The sequence below is a fragment of the Myxine glutinosa genome, chromosome 7, assembly GCF_964187855.1.
Source record: "Myxine glutinosa chromosome 7, kmMyxGlut1.1, whole genome shotgun sequence".
Classification (NCBI taxonomy): Eukaryota; Metazoa; Chordata; class Myxini; order Myxiniformes; family Myxinidae; genus Myxine; species Myxine glutinosa.
In genome coordinates this window covers 17,459,467-17,478,959 of record NC_136267.1, presented here as the reverse complement: position 1 = coordinate 17,478,959, position 19,493 = coordinate 17,459,467, and the positions used below count along the sequence as shown (strand labels likewise).

At 44.6% G+C, this 19,493-nt stretch overlaps 1 protein-coding gene across 1 annotated transcript in view; it reads left to right on the top strand.

The window, feature by feature from the left end:
* The window catches only part of GRIK5 (glutamate ionotropic receptor kainate type subunit 5), a 516,667-nt gene that overhangs the window by 288,999 nt on the left and 208,175 nt on the right, over window positions 1–19,493 (top strand). Inside the window, exon 10 of the mRNA XM_078782648.1 lies at window positions 13,926–14,030. Coding sequence (XP_078638774.1) covers window positions 13,926–14,030 — 105 coding nt within the window. The remainder of the gene's footprint in view (window positions 1–13,925; window positions 14,031–19,493) is intronic.

Here is a 19,493-nt window from a genome sequence, read left to right as displayed (position 1 = left end):
AGCGATTAGAGGGCCAAATGGGGGCAATGAGGGATGAAGCGAGGGGTACCAGTGAACGTTTCGACAATAAATTTGAGAGGGTAGGAAGCAAAATGGAGCGAATCGGCAAAATTGCGGACAGAATGGGTGACCGCATGCAAAAATGTGGGGAGACCATGGATTGCATGGTGGGCGAGAAGGTCCCAAGGGTGCACGAGGAGGTAACGCGGGTCGAGAAGCGCTGGTTGAGCGAAGCGGAGGAAAGCGCGGGTACAATGGCAGGGGTAGAAATCGCGACACGGGGTTTGGAGCAGCCGGCGACCACTGAAGAAGAAGAGGGTGTTTTATTAAAGCCAGCGGTCGTTGAGGTGGATAAAGAAAAAGCAGGGCTGGGAATTAAAATTGAAGAGATGACGGAGGTAGCCCGGGAATTGCAGGGAGAAATGGAAAATGCTCAAAGTCCCTGCTCACATCACGATGCTGTACTTAATAACCCAAATGAAGATTTGCAGGTGCGCGTGGAGAAGGGAATCCCCCAGGTGAGTCGTGCTGTGTATTGTGCGGGGAGATTTTGTAAGAGGATGTTTGGCGACAAAAGAATTTTTGCGCGCTTGGGATCGAGGAAGCATCCGGGCGTTGGTGAAGGGTCCCGTGTGAGTGGAAATGGCACGCGTGCGAAATAAAAGTGTGCGTCGGCGAGTGGGTGTGTTATAAAGTGTGGGAGTGAAACCGAGTGCGAGCGAGAATGCACGTCGGGGTGTACGGAGTGTGACACGAGGAGTGAGTTGGTGGTGGAGCGGGTGCGAGGATGCATGTATGGGATGAACGGCAAGGGTGTGCGAGAAAGCACACCTGAGTTGGTAGTAGCGCGAGTGCGAGGGAGCACATCGGAGCACGGTAGTGGGTGGATGCAAGAGTGCACGCCCATGGTGAGTGTTATGGAGGACGTAACGGAGGAGAGGTGTGGAGCGAAGTGTGCGAACGGCGAGTGTGCGCGAGAGGTGTGGTGTGTAACAGGGAGTGCGTTGGTGGAATGGACGGACGGCGTTGGAACGCCGGGTTTTGTGAGTGTCAAAAGGGTCGCGTATGCGTGTGAGCATGCAGGCGAAGCATCGACGGTAACCGGGTTAGCGGTTAGAGCGACGGATAGCCGATGCGAGCACTCGGGGCGCGGTGTGCTTTGTTGGATGCGAGGCCCGGCGCGGATCGATGCGGCATCGCTTCTCTTCGAAGCGTCGTTGCCGATTCGGGCTTGGCCCCGCCCTGCACGGTCGAGTCCGGGCCTTGTCGGGCGAGGCGTCCGGTCCGGTTCAAGGGCGAGTGGGAGGAAGCGGAACGGTGCCCCCTCGCGGGGACGGGGTTCCGAACGAGCGAGCCTCAGTCATCGGGCCCGGGACCGCAAGGTACTGCGCCGAGATGGTGCGTGGAATCTCGGCCCGACCAAACCACCTCCCTTGAACCGAAAGCCGGACGGATTCAACCTGCGGGCGACCAAACCACCCGAATTCATTGCCCGGCTTTACGAAGCCGAGTTTAATGATGTCATGACGCACCGAGGCTAGGATATAGCGGACTGTGATGATGATAATAGTGATGGTGGTTTTGATCCGAAATTTAGAAAAGTGAATGGAATTGGCAAAGGATTGGCAGAGTGATGATTGGTAGAGTGATTGGCAAATTTTTGATTTGTTGGATTTGGACGAGCCAAATTGGTAGTGGGAGATGCCCGATGTGGTGGGATGGCCAATCCACCATCCCTCACAGCAGGGGCAAAGGAGCACTAGTTATGGGGTTTGGCAGTGAAAACTAGCCCGGGAGGGTTTGGGTAATGTGTAGGGACCTAGAAGATGACCTTAGGTAACGGTAAGGTTAGTTGGTGACAATGATACCTGTAGTGGGGACGCAGGTAGATTAGAGTGGATGATAATGACGTGGTATGTGCTTAGTTTAAAGGGAAGACGGGGAGCACTAAGTTAGCAGGGCAACAGGTAGTGCAGATGATGCCGTGTGTTTGAGGATTGGAAGTGTATTGAGCAGGGTATGAGTAAATGATTGTGAGTTGCAGTGTGATTGCACAGGTGTGCAACTGAACAGGTGTATGGAGCAGTGTGTGAGGGAGTGATGGTGATGTGTGTTGTGTTGACCAAATGGTCCAGGAAGGAAGGAGGGTGCAGGTGGCACCAGGTATGATTGCACAGGTGTGCAACTACAGGTGAATGGAGAATGGTTGTGTGGAATACATGGAGTGTGGAATATATGGAGTATTGGAATGGATGGTCGTGGAGTGAGTATGGTGGAAACTATGGAGTGGAGTGGATGGTGCGAAGGTGTGAATGGGGGAAGAGTGGACCCCCATCACGAATACCCGGGGAGGGTAGTGTAAGTGTTAGGTAGAGGGTATAGGTAAATTGTGGTTGGATATTGGCATCTGTGGTGCGGGTGAAAGAATGGTATTTGGATGGGTGCATTAGTGTTGTGGAAATGGCTGGGCGTGTAGCCTGTTAGTGTGTGTAGTTGGTTTGGGCACTCCACCACTGTGAGGATGTCGGCCAGGTGAGGCCGCAGGTGGGCTCTGGGAGCCGGTAGAGTTGTTGTGGATGGGGCCCGAGGATCCGGAGGACGGACCCGGGTAGCCCAGTGCCAGAGGGCACCGAGTGGGGTGACAGAGCCAGGAGGGGCCTTCCCCAGTTAGATAGGTTAGGGTGAGGAGCTAGGTAAGCTCGGGTGGCAACTGCAGTGGTGGAGGTGTGCAGGTGGGTAGACCTGCTGGGAGAGCTGCACGAACCAGCCCAGAAATTGTGCAAGGGCACAGGGAGTTGCATCGGGGGAGTGAGACCCCAAATTGAGAAGCACCACAGTTTGGTCAATGGGAATTTGGTTTTTAGAACCCATAGTGTAAGTTGGCCAATGGATTGGCAGGGAAAGACCCCGGGTAGTGTAAAGTGTGTTAATGTCATTTAGAGAATAGTTAGGATTGAAGTCTCCTCGCACCATCTGCATCCACTCACCTGAGGTGATGTAACTCCACACCATGCCATGTTTTGTTATTTTTATTGTGCAAATGTTTTGGATTGTGAGACGCATCATGACGTGGGTGAGACATTGTGCTTGATGTTCCATCTCTTCCTCCTTATGAGGATTGATGATGAATTTGGTGATGGCAAATTTTGGATAGAGGGATTGTGGAGACGAATTTGGAATAGGGGAAATATGGGGAAGACGTGACAGTCGCGACGAATTTGTAAATGTGTAGATTTTTGTAAATATGGGGTAAGGGCAAGGGTAGTGTAGGTGACAGGGGGGTGACGTACGGTAGGGACGAGCTTTTCTCACTTCGCTCTCCGTACGCACTTCGCCTTCCATTGCCTTATTGATGTGTACCCTTGTGACCTTACCCCTCGCTCATCTGTCTTCCCCCCTTTGTCTCCCACATGAGGACCTGAGCGCCACTGGGCGCCGAGGGGAGCGTGCGTGAGTCCGCCATTGTGCGCCCGGAACTCCCAGAACCAGCTGTCTGCATCGATGCACCACATTACGGACCACATGTCTGTGGCCGGGCACTACTGATGGACCCCATGGGTTGGGGCATGGCCCCTCTGCTGGAACCGGCCAGGAAGGTCCGAAATCTTGCTGGTGTACCTTGATCACAGGGCATTGATGCCCCACAGGTGAACCACACTAGTCGGCCCTGTGGGCCATAAATAAATACCAATGGACACGTTGGGTGCATTTTATTTTAATACAAATAGGCCGCCAACAAAGAAGATGACAACATCAGGAAGAAATAATAATAGCCAGCAGAGGGAGCCGAAGAGCAAGAGACCACCTGCAGGGTTAGGGGTTGTTGATTTATTTTTATTCAGTGAACAGTGATGACTGTGCACCGATTGGTGCTTGAGGGTGTGTTGGTGCGTTTTGGGTGCTTTCATGGTGCGTCGATGCAGAGCAGACTGTCTCCCCCCCAGAAAGAACAATCACAGGTCCTGGGTTGCGTTTTGTAAATAAAGTAGCGTCAATTGTAAATAATGCTCCCCACCGTCAGTGTGTAGTTTGAAGACCATTCCGCAATTCGGTTAGCTGTGGGCGTGAGTCTGTTAGGTAGGGTGCAATGGAGCAGCGGGACATATTTATTTATGTTTTAAGACTGTCGCACTCAGGGTCAGGTTAAAAGTAGAGGGAACTACACCTACGTGTCACACTAAATTAAAGTGATAGGCCCGGGACGTGCCTAAGAGGAGGAGGGTGCAGTGTTGCGGCAATGAGGATTGTGTTTTTTTATTGTGTTGTATTGTATTGTAAATTGTTATGAATTATTGTTTAGTCTGAGCCCTCCTTGCTCCAGTGTGTATAAAGGTCAAAGGGCGTTCCGGTAGTTAATTCCATAAAGCATACATTGAAGGACACTATAATACCCTTGTTCAGTAGCTTATATCCTTATTCTGTGTATCAGGTTAAGGCTTTGTCTTCCATTAAAATGACACTCCATTGCACCAAGTGAAATAGATAGATTCCCTTCATTCCCCATTCCCACTCCCAAAACCTCCATTGCCAAGCCTCAATTTCCAGCTACATCCCCTCTAAGTCTGCATTGCCAACTGCACTGGGCAGTTTGCCAGTTTGTTACAGCTGTGGGTTGTTTTCGCCCCTAAGCCACCATTGAACATGTGCTCGGGTCGGGGAAGAAAGGCATGCCCGCCCGTCGTCATCAAGGGCGGAGCCAGAGGGTCACGCGACCAACCAGGGCCGAGGTGAGCACACCGATGGGCGTGTCCTAAAAGCCGGCGGCTTAATCGCCGGAGGCGCTATAAAGGCGCGCGCGCAAGAAGTTGCAAGGAGGTCCATGACAAGAGCTGAGTTGTGTGGTTTTGGTCAGAGCGGGGGTTGGTCATCAGTGATGGTCAGTGGTTGCGTCGAGTTGTCGGTGGTGAGGAGTGATTGGGCCAAGAGAGAGAGAAAGAGTGGTTGGACCAAGAAAGAGAGGAGAGAACCCATCACGCCAGACCCCCCACTAGCGCGTCGGCTCCACCAAGCAGCTCCGACCCGTGATCCCGCGCACACGACAGGATCGGTGGCATCAGCGGCCGTCGAGGTCCAGCCCGACGTCCCGTGTGGGATCAAGCTCCAGCCAGCTCTGTGCCGTCCTCCCCCTCCAGCCACACACCTCCTTCCAGCCAATCCACTCTGCAATTCCCCGTGTACGTGAGTTTGTTCTGTTTGTTCTGTCCAGGGAATAAGTTAAGCTTGTATAGTTAAGCTACTAATTTTCACTGTGTCTCTAATACCTTCTGTATATTATTTTATTATCTTTCCTTCTCCTTGGTTTTTTGGAGCCTGTATATAGAAGGAATAAATTTAGTAGTATTTTCAACCTTTTTTTCGTCTTCTTCTTCTTCTTCACATCCGTGTCGCTTTTGTCTTTTCCCCATTGAATATCTGTGGCGCGATCCAGCCAACGTTCGGGAAGGGTTAATTGGGGTAACTGTTCGGCCGCGGTGCCTCCGCTCGGCAAACAACATCCTTATCCGCGGACCGTAACAATATATATATATATATATATATATACATTATACATATATATATATATATATATATATATATATATATATATATACATATACAGATATATATATATATATGCTAGCTTAGCTCGGCTCGCTACGCTCGCCTCACCATGCATCGTTACTCAGGAACGGGCTTTTTTAGCTGAGGCTAATGACTGTACCTGCGTTGCTGTGTTGTCATGATTTACACCAATCATAATACAAACAATTACTTTGCACAAATGTATTTGTTGTGTTTGTGATATTACATTTTTATTGGCAATTTAGGTTGAAGATTTAGGTTGAATGTTTTTTTTGCAAGAAAGAACCCCCTAGCACATACATTGTGGAAGGGTAGGTACAGACTGGAAGTTTGGGACGATTACATCTCACCACCACGTAATTCAAAACACCTCGCCACCAAGTAATTCAAAACACCTCACCACCAAGTAATTCAAAACACCTCACCACCAAGTAATTTAAAACACCTCACAGCCATAAAACACGTAATGAAAACACCTCACCACCACAAAATTAAAAACACCTCACCACTACGAAATTGAAAACACTTCACAGCCATCAAACATGTAATACAAACACCTCACAGCCATAAAACACGTAATAAAAACACCTCACAGCCATAAAATATGTAATGAAAACACCTCACCACCACAAAATTAAAAACACCTCACCACCACGAAATTAAAAACACTTCACAGCCATAAAACACGTAATAAAAACACCTCACAGCCATAAAAACACGTAATAAAACACACCACCACCACGAAATTAAAAACACCTCACAGCCATAAAACACGTAATAAAAATACCTCAGCACCACAAAATTAAAAACACCTCACCACCACGAAATTAAAAACACCTCACAGCCATAAAACACGTAATAAAAACACCTCACAGCGATAAAACACGTAATAAAAACACCTCACCACCACAAAATTAAAAACACCTCACAGCCATAAAACACGTAATAAAAACACCTCACCACCACGAAATTAAAAACACCTCACAGCCATAAAACACGGAATAAAAACACCTCACAGCCATAAAACACGTAATAAAAACACCTCACAGCCATAAAACACGTAATAAAAACACACCACCACAAAATTAAAAACACCTCAGCCATAAAACACGTAATAAAAACACCTCACGACACGAAATTAAAAACACCTCACAGCCATAAAACATGTAATAAAAACACCTCACCACCACGAAATTAAAAAATATTAAATTAAAAAGTAAGTACACCCCATGTAAAGTTTTGACTTTTTCAACATATTTCAACATGCAGCTATTTGATCTTCATTTCAACAATATTGATAGATAAAGGTGATATAATATAACAAATATCATTAAACATTTACATTTTGTCATCCATTGTATAATTTAAATAAACATCAATGCAAATTTTGCATGTGGAAAAAGTAAGTACACCCCAACATTTATCACTACTTCAAATACCTAAAATTAGAATCAGGTGCAGCAGTTCAGGTGCAAATGATTAGAACATCGTTAGAGAGGATCTTGGAGGAACCAGTCTTATTTAAACCTCAGACATTTAGTTTGGTTTGCTCTTTGTTGTTGAAGTGTGCGGCGTCACCATGCCTAGATCAAAAGAGCTCTCTGAGGCCTTCAGAAAGAAGGTTATAGATGCCTACGAGTCTGGGAAAGGATTTACAAAGATCTCCAAACAATTTGAAATCAATCATTCGACTGTCCGGAAGATCATCTACAAGTGGAGAAGATTCCAACACCTGCCATCTTGTTCAGGCCAGGCCGCCCCAGCAAGTTCAGCCCGAGAGCAGACCACAAGATTCTGAAAGAAGTCTCTAAGAACCCCAGAATGTCATCATGGGACCTACAGATAGCTCTTGCCACTGTTGATGTCAAAGTGCACGAGTCTACCATTAGAAAGAGGCTGCACAAATTTGATCTACATGGGAGGTGTGCCAGGAGGAAACCTTTGCTGTACAGAAAGAACATCAGGGCAAGACTAACGTTTGCCAATGATCACCTCGGCAAAGACCAGTACTTCTGGAACAATGTGCTCTGGACAGATGAGTCAAAGGTAGAGCTATTTGGCCACAGTACCAGAAGACATGTTTGGCGAAAACCAAAGACAGCATTTGGCCACAAGAACCTGATACCAACTGTAAAGCATGGTGGTGGAAATATTATGGTTTGTGGCAGCTTTGCTGCATCAGGGCCTGGGCAGCTCACCATCATAGAATCCACTATGAATTCTTCATTGTACCAGAGGGTGCTTGAGGATAATGTGAGGCCATCTGTCGGAAAGTTGAAGCTCAACCGAAGATGGACCTTGCAACATGACAATGACCCTAAACATACCAGTAAATCCACCAAGGAATGGCTGAAAAGAAAGAAATGGAGGGTTCTGGAATGGCCAAGTCAAAGCCTGGATCTAAATCCCATCGAGATGTTGCGGGGGGATTTGAAACGAGCTGTGCATGCAAGAAACCCCTCAAACATCGCACAGTTGAAAGAATTCTGCATGGAGGAGTGGGCAGAAATTTCTCCCAGTCGATGTCAGAGACTGGTGGACAGTTATAAGAAACGCCTCCTTGAGGTTGTTTCTGCCAAAGGGGGCAATACCACCTATGAGAGCCAAGGGTGTACTTACTTTTTTCACAGAAGGAAATGGCATCACTGTTAATTTTTTGTTGAATAAATTATTGCAAAGTCAATTTTTCATTGTTTTTTGTTCAATTAGATCACCTTTATTTATAGACTAGCAGAAGTACCCGGCATTGCCGGGCGGGGGAAGGGGAGGGTAGGGGAATGGGGGGGGAGGGGAGGAGAGGGTGGGGAGGGGAGAATAGGGGGGGAGGGGAGAAGAGGGGGGAGGGGGAGAGGGGAGAAGAGGGGGGGATGGGGAGGTGGAGGGATGGGAGGGGAAGGGGGAGGGTGGAGGGGGGGGTAGAGGGGAGGGGGAGAGAGGGGAGGGGGGAGGGGAGGGGGGAGGGGGAGGGGTGAGAGTGGAGGGGGGAGTCAAGTCGGAAGTCATTGTCGTCAATTGAATGTCGCATTTATTTCTTATTCCCTGTCAAATGGCATTGGTCCCGCATTCCGAACCCGGAAGTCGGAAGTCATTGTCGTCAAATAAATGTAGCATGTATGTTTCACTCTCTGTCACATGCCGTTGGTCCCATGTCAATCGGATGAAGTTGAAAAATTAACGTTCCGAAATACGCTGATGACGTCATAATTTTAAAACGCGAAGTTTTTTTAATTTTAAGGTGTGCTGTAGTTGCTTTGAGACGTACTGATTCCGAATATGCCTTTGGTTTTGCTCTGCGATGAGTCGTTCTCGAGTTATAAGAGGACAAACAAACATACTTTACTGCTTTATATATATAGATACTGTTTAAATGAAGATCAAATATTGATATGTCCACATATGTTAAAAGGATAAAAAAACATTTCATGGGGTGTACTTACTTTTTCCACATGCAAAATTTGCATTTATGTTTTTTTAAATTATACAATGGACTACAAAATGTAATTGTTTCATGATATTTGTTATATTATATCACCTTTATCTATCAATATTGTTGAAATGAAGATCAAATAGCTGTATGTTGAAATATGTTGAAAAAGTCAAATCTTTACATGGGATGTACTTACTTTTTCACGTGACTGTATGTGTGTGTGTGTGTGTGTGTGTGTGTGTGTGTGTGTGTGTGTGTGTATATGTATATACATATATATATATGTAGCATGTATATATATATATATATATATATATATATATATATTATATATATATTATATATATATTATATATATATATATATATATATATATATATATATATATTATATATATACTATATATATATATACTATATATATATATATATATATTATATATATATATATACATATATATATATATATATTGTTGGGTATTTCAAATCCCACTCCTGACAACAATTCTGTTTGCGGTGGCTGGGTTCAAAACCCCCTTCTTGCACAACAATTTTTTTTGCGTGAAATACACCTCGGTTAATACCGGAGAATCACGAATACCTTCAAGGTGCACGGATCAAGGTGCACGCACGTGCCGAAGAACCGCGCAATCGAACCCTCGCTTTCACACACCTTATTCAATTGCGTGCCGAGCGGATTTGCATGGTGTAGAAAGCGGCGTTACCCCCACGAGATTTATGGACCTGAGTCTAGCCAAATGCGGTCCCGGATGATGCTCGGCCAATGGAGAAAAGACGTACCGAACAGGTTGGAGACTAAAAACAAAATGTGCAGCCTTTTATTTGGAAGGCACAGAGAAACAGAGACGAAGATACAGCTTACAACTCTTACCTACTATAAACCCCGACTTGGCGCCTTCACACTCTGACACACACACACTCACAGGGAAAAAGGCACTGTTTAAGGTGGTGTACCGATGTACGTGCTGGGATTCCTCGCAATTGGCCACGTGGTCTGGTGTACGCAGTTCGCGGCTCGATGAGATCAGGTCCGCAGGATGAACCGCCGCCTCGAAGGTTGGTACGGACGAACTTCAGCACAGGTTGGACAAGCTTGCAGGTCAGCCGGATGGCGCAAAAGTTCGGTGCAGAAGCGATTGGTGTTGACGAAGAACAAAGGCCAAAACACGTGTCGTTGGAGCTAAAACAAGAGAGTCCAGAGCAGGGTGTCGTCCACGTGGCAAAAATCCCATGGCAAGGCAAGATCGAAAAGAGATGGAGGTCAGCCTGTACACAGCGAAATCATCGGCAAAAGAGAATGATAAGGCGCTCCGCGTAGGCTTTGACCAGACCCGCCCACGCCCTTCAAAATGTTCCAGAGCCTCCCATTGGCTGAGGCTTGTCGCATCCTGGCTCGGTTTTCCCGCTTCCTCACTGGTCACGTGGGCCTGTGCTTCTGGCCACGCCTTCCTGCACATTAGTAATGGCTTCTCCCAGCCACGAAGGCTTGACATCTTGCCTAACTCAACGCATATTTGGTCTTTATTACTACCCAACGGAAAGAGCTAATCTTTACATTCAATAAGACATAACTGACTAATGCAGGCTACATGTTGTCGTGCAATTGACTATAGGGGGTCTGCCTTTATGGCACAACCACAACAATATATATTGTTTTGAATTTTGGGCTAGGCATATATAGATTTAGGTAGTTCTGCATAGGTATCATGCTTCGTCTGTTTCGATGTAATAAGTTCTGTGTTTAGGCGGTTTGTCGGATTAAGTGTTTACCTGTGATCATACGAGGATTATCCGGTGATAGGTAGAATAAGGACTAAGTTAATTCCTCAGTGTGTCAGACCTGGTGAGCATTCCTTTGTCCCTTTTGGCAACACATCACATGCATTGGTTAGCCCCATGAGTGCACACATTAATTAATTCCCCCTCCGCCACAAGACGATAAGACTGCCGGAGGAACCAACAGGCAGCGGCCACGCAGTACGCCACCATGGCAAGCAAACATTGCGCAGGCAGGCCGAGAGACACTCACAGAAGGACCACATAAAACGAGCGCCGATTGGAGAGCAGACGATGAAGGACGTGCCACTCTGACTTGCCACCGACAAATGACGATCACCAAAAGGCGCGAAAATTTGGCCAGTCAGTGTGGAGGGCGCGAAGGATGACGCAACAAGCGATGAGCTGATTGGAGGAGAAGCGCCGCTGACGTCAAGAAGACGATCGATAAAGCCAATGGCAAGCCGACATTTGCTTCCTCTCGTTCCTGGTTCCTTCCTGCCAGGACCTCATCCCTTTGTCTTTCTCGTCTTGGTTCCCTCCTGTCTGGACCTCCTTCTGTCTTTGCCCTTTCTCTCCGTTTTGGACCTTTTTACTGTGCGAACCTCGAATTGATTGCGTTACGGTGGACGTTGGAGCGCCGACGATGCTCTTGCCCGGCGTTCACGCACGGGACTTCGCGGGCGTTCACGTGCGAGCAAGGCTTGATGCTGGAGTGGGCGCGACCGGGGTGAGCGAGTGGCTCGGTGGCCTAACCGTGTGCGAAGGGGGGCCTTATCGAGGCCTCGTGGACAAGGGCGCACCGAGGCCTGCTTCGCACCAACATCGGAGCCGGACGGAGCCTGACCGACATCACACATCCAGACAGATGAGATGCATCCACAAACAACGGTTTCTTTTATTCATTCTCCAATTGTGTGTATTTGAAGTGAGGTGTGGGGACGTCCCAAATTAGGTCTTAGTCCTTTTGTCGCGTTCTTTGTATCGGGGTTCCATTTAATAAATATTTATTTTGGTACCATAAATTCCGTGTTCGTTCGTGATTTATTAATTTACAGGTGAAGACTGAGCGGACCGTCAGGTAAGCGCAGCATCCTCCCCCAATCCCCCGGCTCGTGTATCGATCCGCCATTGAATTGGAAATGCCTCCAAGTAAGCTTGAATCCATCCGGGACGCTCGGTGTTAGCTGAGCCAGCCACACGGCAATATGTATATATATATATATATATATATATATATAATATATATATAATATATATATATATAATATATATATATATATATATATATATATATATATATATATATACTGTATATACATTTATATATATATATATATATATATATATATATATATATATATATATATATATATATATATAGATAGATGATATATATTATATATATATATATAATATATATAAAACGTATATACGTATATATATATATATATATATATATATATATATATATATATATATATATATATATATATATAAATATATATATCTATTATCTCCATGGTAAGATCTCCAACTTTAATTGAACAAACAATGACTCAACGTTTCGATTAACAACCTGTGACAAAGCCACACGCCTCCGTTAATCTTCCTCATGAGTGATAAAATCATCTCAACATCCCCTTATATGCAAAGTGGGCGGGGTATAATTTACAGGTGAAGACTGAGCGGACCGTCAGGTAAGCGCAGCATCCTCCCCAATCCCCCGGCTCGTGTATCGATCCGCCATTGAATTGGAAATGCCTCCAAGTAAGCTTGAATCCATCCGAATTGAATATACCCCGCCCACTATATATATATATATATATGTATATATGTATACATTGTGCAAAACAAATGTGTTGGAGGGTAGGAATGTGGTGGTGGGGGTAAGAGGGCGTTTGGGCCGAGTTGTCACTGGGCCATGGGGCACGTCCCCGGATGTTTTTACTGTGCGCTCGAATCTATTTTAACGCTTTGGCTACAAGAGGGCACTTTATGGCTTTGAAATCAGAGTTTGAATCGGAGTCAGACGCATGAACAAGCGCTAATTACAGGCGTGTGTCGGAGGATGGCATTATTCATTGATCGCTTCGCAAAGATGCCACAACAGACCGTACACAATGTCGCTTGCCAAAATTAAATTTACGTAGACTGTTTACAAATATATTTTGTAAAAGCCTGGGTGGTGAGGGTTTCTTATAATAATCAATAAAACACCTGACATTGTGTTCAATATATTAGAAAATGTTTCATAGTCGATATTAAATTTAAATTTCTGCTTTTACAGAATCAAGTAGAGTTTTTTTTTTCATTGTTAGAATTCACAAAGGTTGCAAAACATCTTATTGAAAATACCAAAAAACATTTAATTACTTATGTAACGTTGGAAACGTGACGATTAGGCTATCTTTCGACAAGTGTCACTGTGCTAAATGTTTTATTGGGGGTACCTGAATCTGGGGTTTGAGGGGGCCCAATCCCTGAATATTTTAGAAATCTAGCTACGCTTCTGGTGGGGGGAGGGGGGTGGGGGGGGGGGGGATCAGTAAAAAAAAAAAAAAATGGCGAAAAACAGGAAGGAAGAAGAATATCATAGAAAATGAAATGTAAAAAGGTCGAGGTAAATTAGAGGAGATATTTTGAGGAGGGAGACAGAGGAACAGAGGAAGTAAAGGAGAATGTATCTGGGTGGGTAGAGGAGAGGGAGACGGGAATACAACTGTCTCTGAAAATGTGAAATGAAGATATCAGAAAGAATAATATTATAAATGTCCAAATGAAACAAAGATGGCTGACGGGCCTAATCTGCTCCTCTTCAAAAGCATTTTAATGGCCTCCCGACATCAGCCAATTATATTTTTACTTCTCGTGAAGTCATTGCAATGTTTTGTTCCCACAACAGGATACTTGGAACTTCCTAATTCTGAACCACTCACTTATCTTCAAAGTAAAAATTTCGTTCGTATCTGAAAATGTAACAACTCACAAAGTTGTGGCAAAATTTTACCAATGAGTCATTTTCACATAAAAGATGCTGACGCCACAGTAGTCTCACGTTGGATGTGCTCAAAACGGATTTGCAATGAAAATGTTACAAAGACCTGGCATATGTGTTTACCTGGGCATTGTTGTGGCAGGTGGAATATAACGGGCTGACAGGACGGGTGGAGTTTGACAGCCGAGGGCAGCGATCTAATTACAGCCTCAGAGTTCTGCAGCTTCGCAGAGACGGACTCAAGGAGGTAACACCGAGCGCTTCACTCCTGGACACTACCTTCACATTCATTATTAACACTACCTCACTGAGCTCGACCTTAATGTTTGTGCCAACTTGTTTTTATTCCCTAATTATTCCCACACTTTTTGGGAAAAAAACGGGAGGACATTGTAATAGGCTCCGTCTGTCTGTCCGTCCGTCCGTCTGTCCGTTACACTATCTCCTCCGAAACGGTTCTGCAGAAATTCACCAAACTTGGTAGTTATGAGCACATGGCAAGAAGGTGAAAGAGCAATATTATTACCCTTGCCAGAGGAGAGGGTATTGCATTTGAGTCCGTTTGTCTGTCTGTCTGTTTGTCCGCACAGAATAAATATGATTTTCTCTGCAACCGTTTGTCCGATTGACAGGAAATTTTCACCATAGGTGCAACTCCACATGTAGAATTTTTTTAATGATAATTATGACGTCATAGGTCACGATGTTCGGCCGCCATTTTGGAAAAAACGAAAAACTTTGCACATCTATCTCCGAAAGCGCTGAAAAGAAAAAATTGAGAAATGGCTCATTGTAAAGAACTCTGCATGGGGAATAAAATAGTTAATGATGATGTCATAGGTGCCTCCATTATGACGTCATAATTCGACAAGTACAAAACGTCATCCGATCAAGATGTAATTTCTTGAGCGTCATGTAGGCATAAATTGGTGGAGAAAAAAAATCAATAACGATGACGTCATTGGTCAAGTGGTTCGGCCGCCATATTTGTTTTAACACAAAAGCCTTAAAAACCACTGAAAATACATCTTGACGAGGGTTTGCAATCTCTGATTGCTCTTTTTTTGAGGTGTGGTCAAAAGATAAAATAGCAAAAAATGCAATTTCGGGCACATTTTTAAATGGGTCTTTGTATAGGCAATCAACTGGGCGATGCATGACATATGTAACGATTTTTTCGATTTGACTCCCGGTCCCTGTACCAGGGTGTGGGTGAAGGACACAGGGGTCAAAATGGGGGGGGGGGGGAACATTTAAACTCTAAATTTGATATTGGGTCATTTCCGGTGGAACTTTTTGCCATCTTTAAACTTTGTTGCCCTCGCCAGAGGAGATGGTATTGCATTTGGGTCCATTTGTTACTTGCGAAAATCGAATATTTTTATCGTATATTGGTTGGTCTGGTGCGTTATTCTGCCTGTCTGTCTATTTCTATGTCAATCATCTACAGGTCACAATTCAAAACTGATCATCATGAAACTTTACCAAGCTGTAGAGGTAGTCACAACTGAGAAGCCTATTGATTTTGAGGTCAAAGGTCATCTTGAGGTCAAGTTTCAAAAATCATCATTTTTTATCCGATTGATGTGAAAGTTGAGCATTTGCATATTGAGTCATGAATTGGGAAACCAACTATGTTTGAGGTCAAAAGATCAATGGTCAACTCAAGATCAAACTTCTGAAATCATCAATTTTCATCTAAAAAATCGTCAATTTTCAAACCTTGAAAATTAAACAGCAATTACATCATGCATCACTGTATTGGGAAACCAACTATATATATATATATATATATTGTATATTTGTATACAAGATCGAGGCTCGTGAAAGAGCTAACATTATTCACACAAAAAGTCAAACCGACACATAAAACACAAAATAAGGGGAGCGGTAGACAAGATGGGGAGAGAGGGGGAAGGACACAAACACAACATTTGAGAGCAGGGACATCGAGAGAAATGTGGGAGGGAGAGGGCTTGGGGGAGATGGGAGAGGTATAAAACATATGGACACTGCAAGGACTTCCAGGAAAGAAGTTGGAATTTCAAAAACGTGTATCTGGGGTGAATTAGCGGGGGTATAAAAGATCAAGGTTTTGGATGGGGGAAGCTAAGAGATGGTGGTGAACAGCTGTTTTTAAGACCTGGAGGGAGGAGTGGGATTGAAGGGAGTGCGGGAGTTTGTTCCAGAGGCGGGAGAAAAGGGGAATGAAGGAGTGAAGGTGAGCAGAGAGCCTAGATTTTGGCAGTTTAACCATAAGAGGGTTGCTGGCAGATCTTGTGCGACCTGTAGGAATATTTGGGGGACAGAGCACAGAGAGAGCTGGGGGAGCAATGCCGGAGAGGAGTCGGTTGAAGACAGAAAGACCACCAACCTGCCTGCGGTGAGTGAGTGAAAGGCCCTCGGAGTTAGCTTCATCGCGGGAGATTCCAATGATTCTGAAAGCTTTGGTTTCTACTGCGTGAAGCCGAGCTAGGTGTGAGGCGGGAGCACCGGCCGAGAGGGGAGAACAGTATTCCATTGACCTGCGGATGAAAGCCTTGTATGTGGTGATGAGCTCAGGTGTGCCAAGGAAGGACTTCACACGACGGAGGATGCCCAGTCGACGACTGGCTTTGGAGGCCAGCTTGGAAATGTGGTTTTCCCAAGAAAGATCATGGCAGATAGTGAGACCCAAAAGCTTGAGCGACAGAACTTCTTGGAGAGGATTGTTGAGAAAGTAGATGGGAGGGTTGTCCAGTCGGTCTTTTCGGAGAGACATAGTAAGAGTGTGAGATTTGTCAGGATTGAAAGACATGTTCCACTTGTTTGACCAGTCTGTGATTTTGTCCATGTCTACAGAGAGTGAGGAGGCTGCAGACTGCCGATCTGAGGGATGAGGAATGGAGCGGCAGATAGTGGAGTCATCAGCAAAGAGATAGAGAGGATTTTCCAGAGAGTCGGAGAGATCATTGATGAAGACCAGAAATAGCACAGGGCCCAGAACACTACCTTGGGGAACTCCAGCCAGAACAGGCAATCCTGAGGGTAGACACACACTTGTTCCGAGCTTGGTGGAAGGACCTGAGACTGCCTTCAGTTGGATTTGCCTTCCAAGAGGCAAAGGCAAGTTGTTTCAGGTCAACTGCCTCACCACAAGATTCAGTGTACCATGGACGGGAGGAAGGGTAAGACAACTGAAGACGATTTAAGGTCAAAACCATAATTTTCATCCGATTGACTTGAAAATTAAACAGCAATTACATAGTGCATCACTGAATTGGGAAAGTATTTTTTGAAGTCAAAAGGTCAAAGGTCAATTCAAGGTCAAACCTCTAAAATCATCAATTTTCATCTGATTGACCCGAGCTATGATTAAGATTGGCATGGCAAATTTTTGGGGGGTTTGGGAGGGGGTGTGGGGGTAGTGGGGTGGATTCTGCAAGTATCGTGGTCTGCATGACGTCTTTCTTGTTTGTCTGTCTGTCTGTCCGTACAGAACGTGAATGTGCTTTTCTCGGCAATTGTTGGTCCGATTGCCAATACATTTGATAAGTACGACGGCATAGGCCAAGTGGTACAGGCGCCATCTTGGAAAAACCAAAAAATACTGCTCGAAACGTAAACTTACTCATCAACTTTTAGGGGATGCAATCTATTGCCTATTTTGTCCTCTGATGCCTTGACAGAGACGAGTATTCTGTTGTGCTTTTTCGATGAACTGCCTGAATGATTGTTAAGGATGCTGTACGATGGTGGATTTGGGGATGGATAAAATCATGCCTCCTTTACAGCTGATTTATCATTCATAGATGGAGATCTATTAGCTCCTCACTCTGAGAAATGGACACTGAATCTGAACAATGATGTTTGTTTAGCTTCCTTCTCAATTATAAGACTATCTCCAGAATGTGAACGCCGCTACTCCTCCATATAAGGACGTCCATCTCCGCAATGACTAGTACATACCTGCAATGTTTGTGGTATATGTTGTGGGTCCTGCATTGGACTATACAGCCATCGCGCAACCCACAATGGCTTTGTGAGCACGCCAACAAAGGGAAGAGATTCGTCAAAACGACAACTCACACCATTATCTTCAGAAACGGCATATATATATATCTATCTATCTATCTATATATATATATATATATATATATATATATATATATATATATATATATATATATATATATATATATAGATAGATAGATAGATAGATAGATAGATAGATAGATATAGATATATATAGATATATCATCATCATACTAAAATATGCAATTTGGCGTCTGTCTGTCTGTTTGATGATTTTTTTGACCGTGATACATTCCGTCGTTATTTCTCCAATCTCAACCGAACATGACAGGATGACTAAGGGTTATACAATGAAGGTTGTAGCACATTCATTTCCACCCCATCCCCCCCCCCCCCCCCCAAGCGGGTCTTCCCCGTCAATGGGTTGCATGTTGAGGTGTATATCCATGTTAAGTTAGCTTTATCGTGGCGTTTTTCCAAGGCCGCTTCTAATAACAAAACTAACGATAATAGCACAATATTCATGTTATTACAAAACAATATTAATACCAATAATATCCCACCTACCAAAGGCGTTTTTCCTCATTTAACAAACATCGAGTCAATGTTTATAAATAGCTTATCATGGCGTTTTCCTGGGAGCAACGTTCCAACGGCCTCCACCAGTAGTAAAAATATTATAAACCAGAAACACGTATGATTAGCTTTTTTAACTAATGCTGTTTATAACACTAAACAAAGAAATTTGAAGCAATCCTGACATGCGAGAGGTAAGTTTTACTTGCAGAACTGAGCGAAAAACTACTGTACTCTATATACCCCACAAGCGTTGGGTTAATAACATAACCGGAATAACATAACCCTTCCTCCTGCTAACGTGGCGTTTTTTGTAGCGAACTTTTGAAACTCGCTCCTGCTGTTTAACACTAAACTGAAAGGGAGGAAGCTTGCGTTGTGCTCATTAGCCAAGCAGCTAGCTAGCGCTTGCCATACCAGCCGTTCCTTGACTGTTTTGAATGGAGTGCTTGCTCGAATGCTTAAACCACTTGGCGATCTCTCCACATGAAACTTGGTAAATGAACACACACTCAATGTTCTTGAGACCCGACCATAGATCGACTGTAATCTATATACCCCAAAGAGGAATGACCCTTCCTGCCGCTCCTGTAGTATGCAGGTGTACTCGTAAATATAAAACTGAAAAACATGGTCCGTTAAGCCCTACGTCCATATGTCCGGGAAGCCATGAAACTGGTGTTTATATGTCTCTTAACGCCGGCTGTTTGAATGCCGGTTGCATCCTGTGTATTAATTACGTGTGTTGGAATATATCTTTCAACTGCTCAGATCCCTTAGAGCTTAGACCTTTGAAGACCCTTTAAGTCCCCACGATCCTTAAGACCACCAAGACCCTGAAAGACCACAAATACACAAAGCACCCCGATGACCCTGAAAGACTCAAAAGACCTCGAGGACCCAAAATAACCGGAAGACCCCAAAGACACAAAATACCCCAAAGACCCAAAATACATGAAAGATCCAAAAGACCCAAAATATTCAAAAGACCCAAAAGCCCCAAAATACCTCAAAGACCCAGAGGACCCAAAATAACCCAAAGACACAAAAGACCATGAACACCCAAAAGACCACAAAGATTCAAAATACCCAAAGACCCTGAAACCCTTAAAGACCCAAA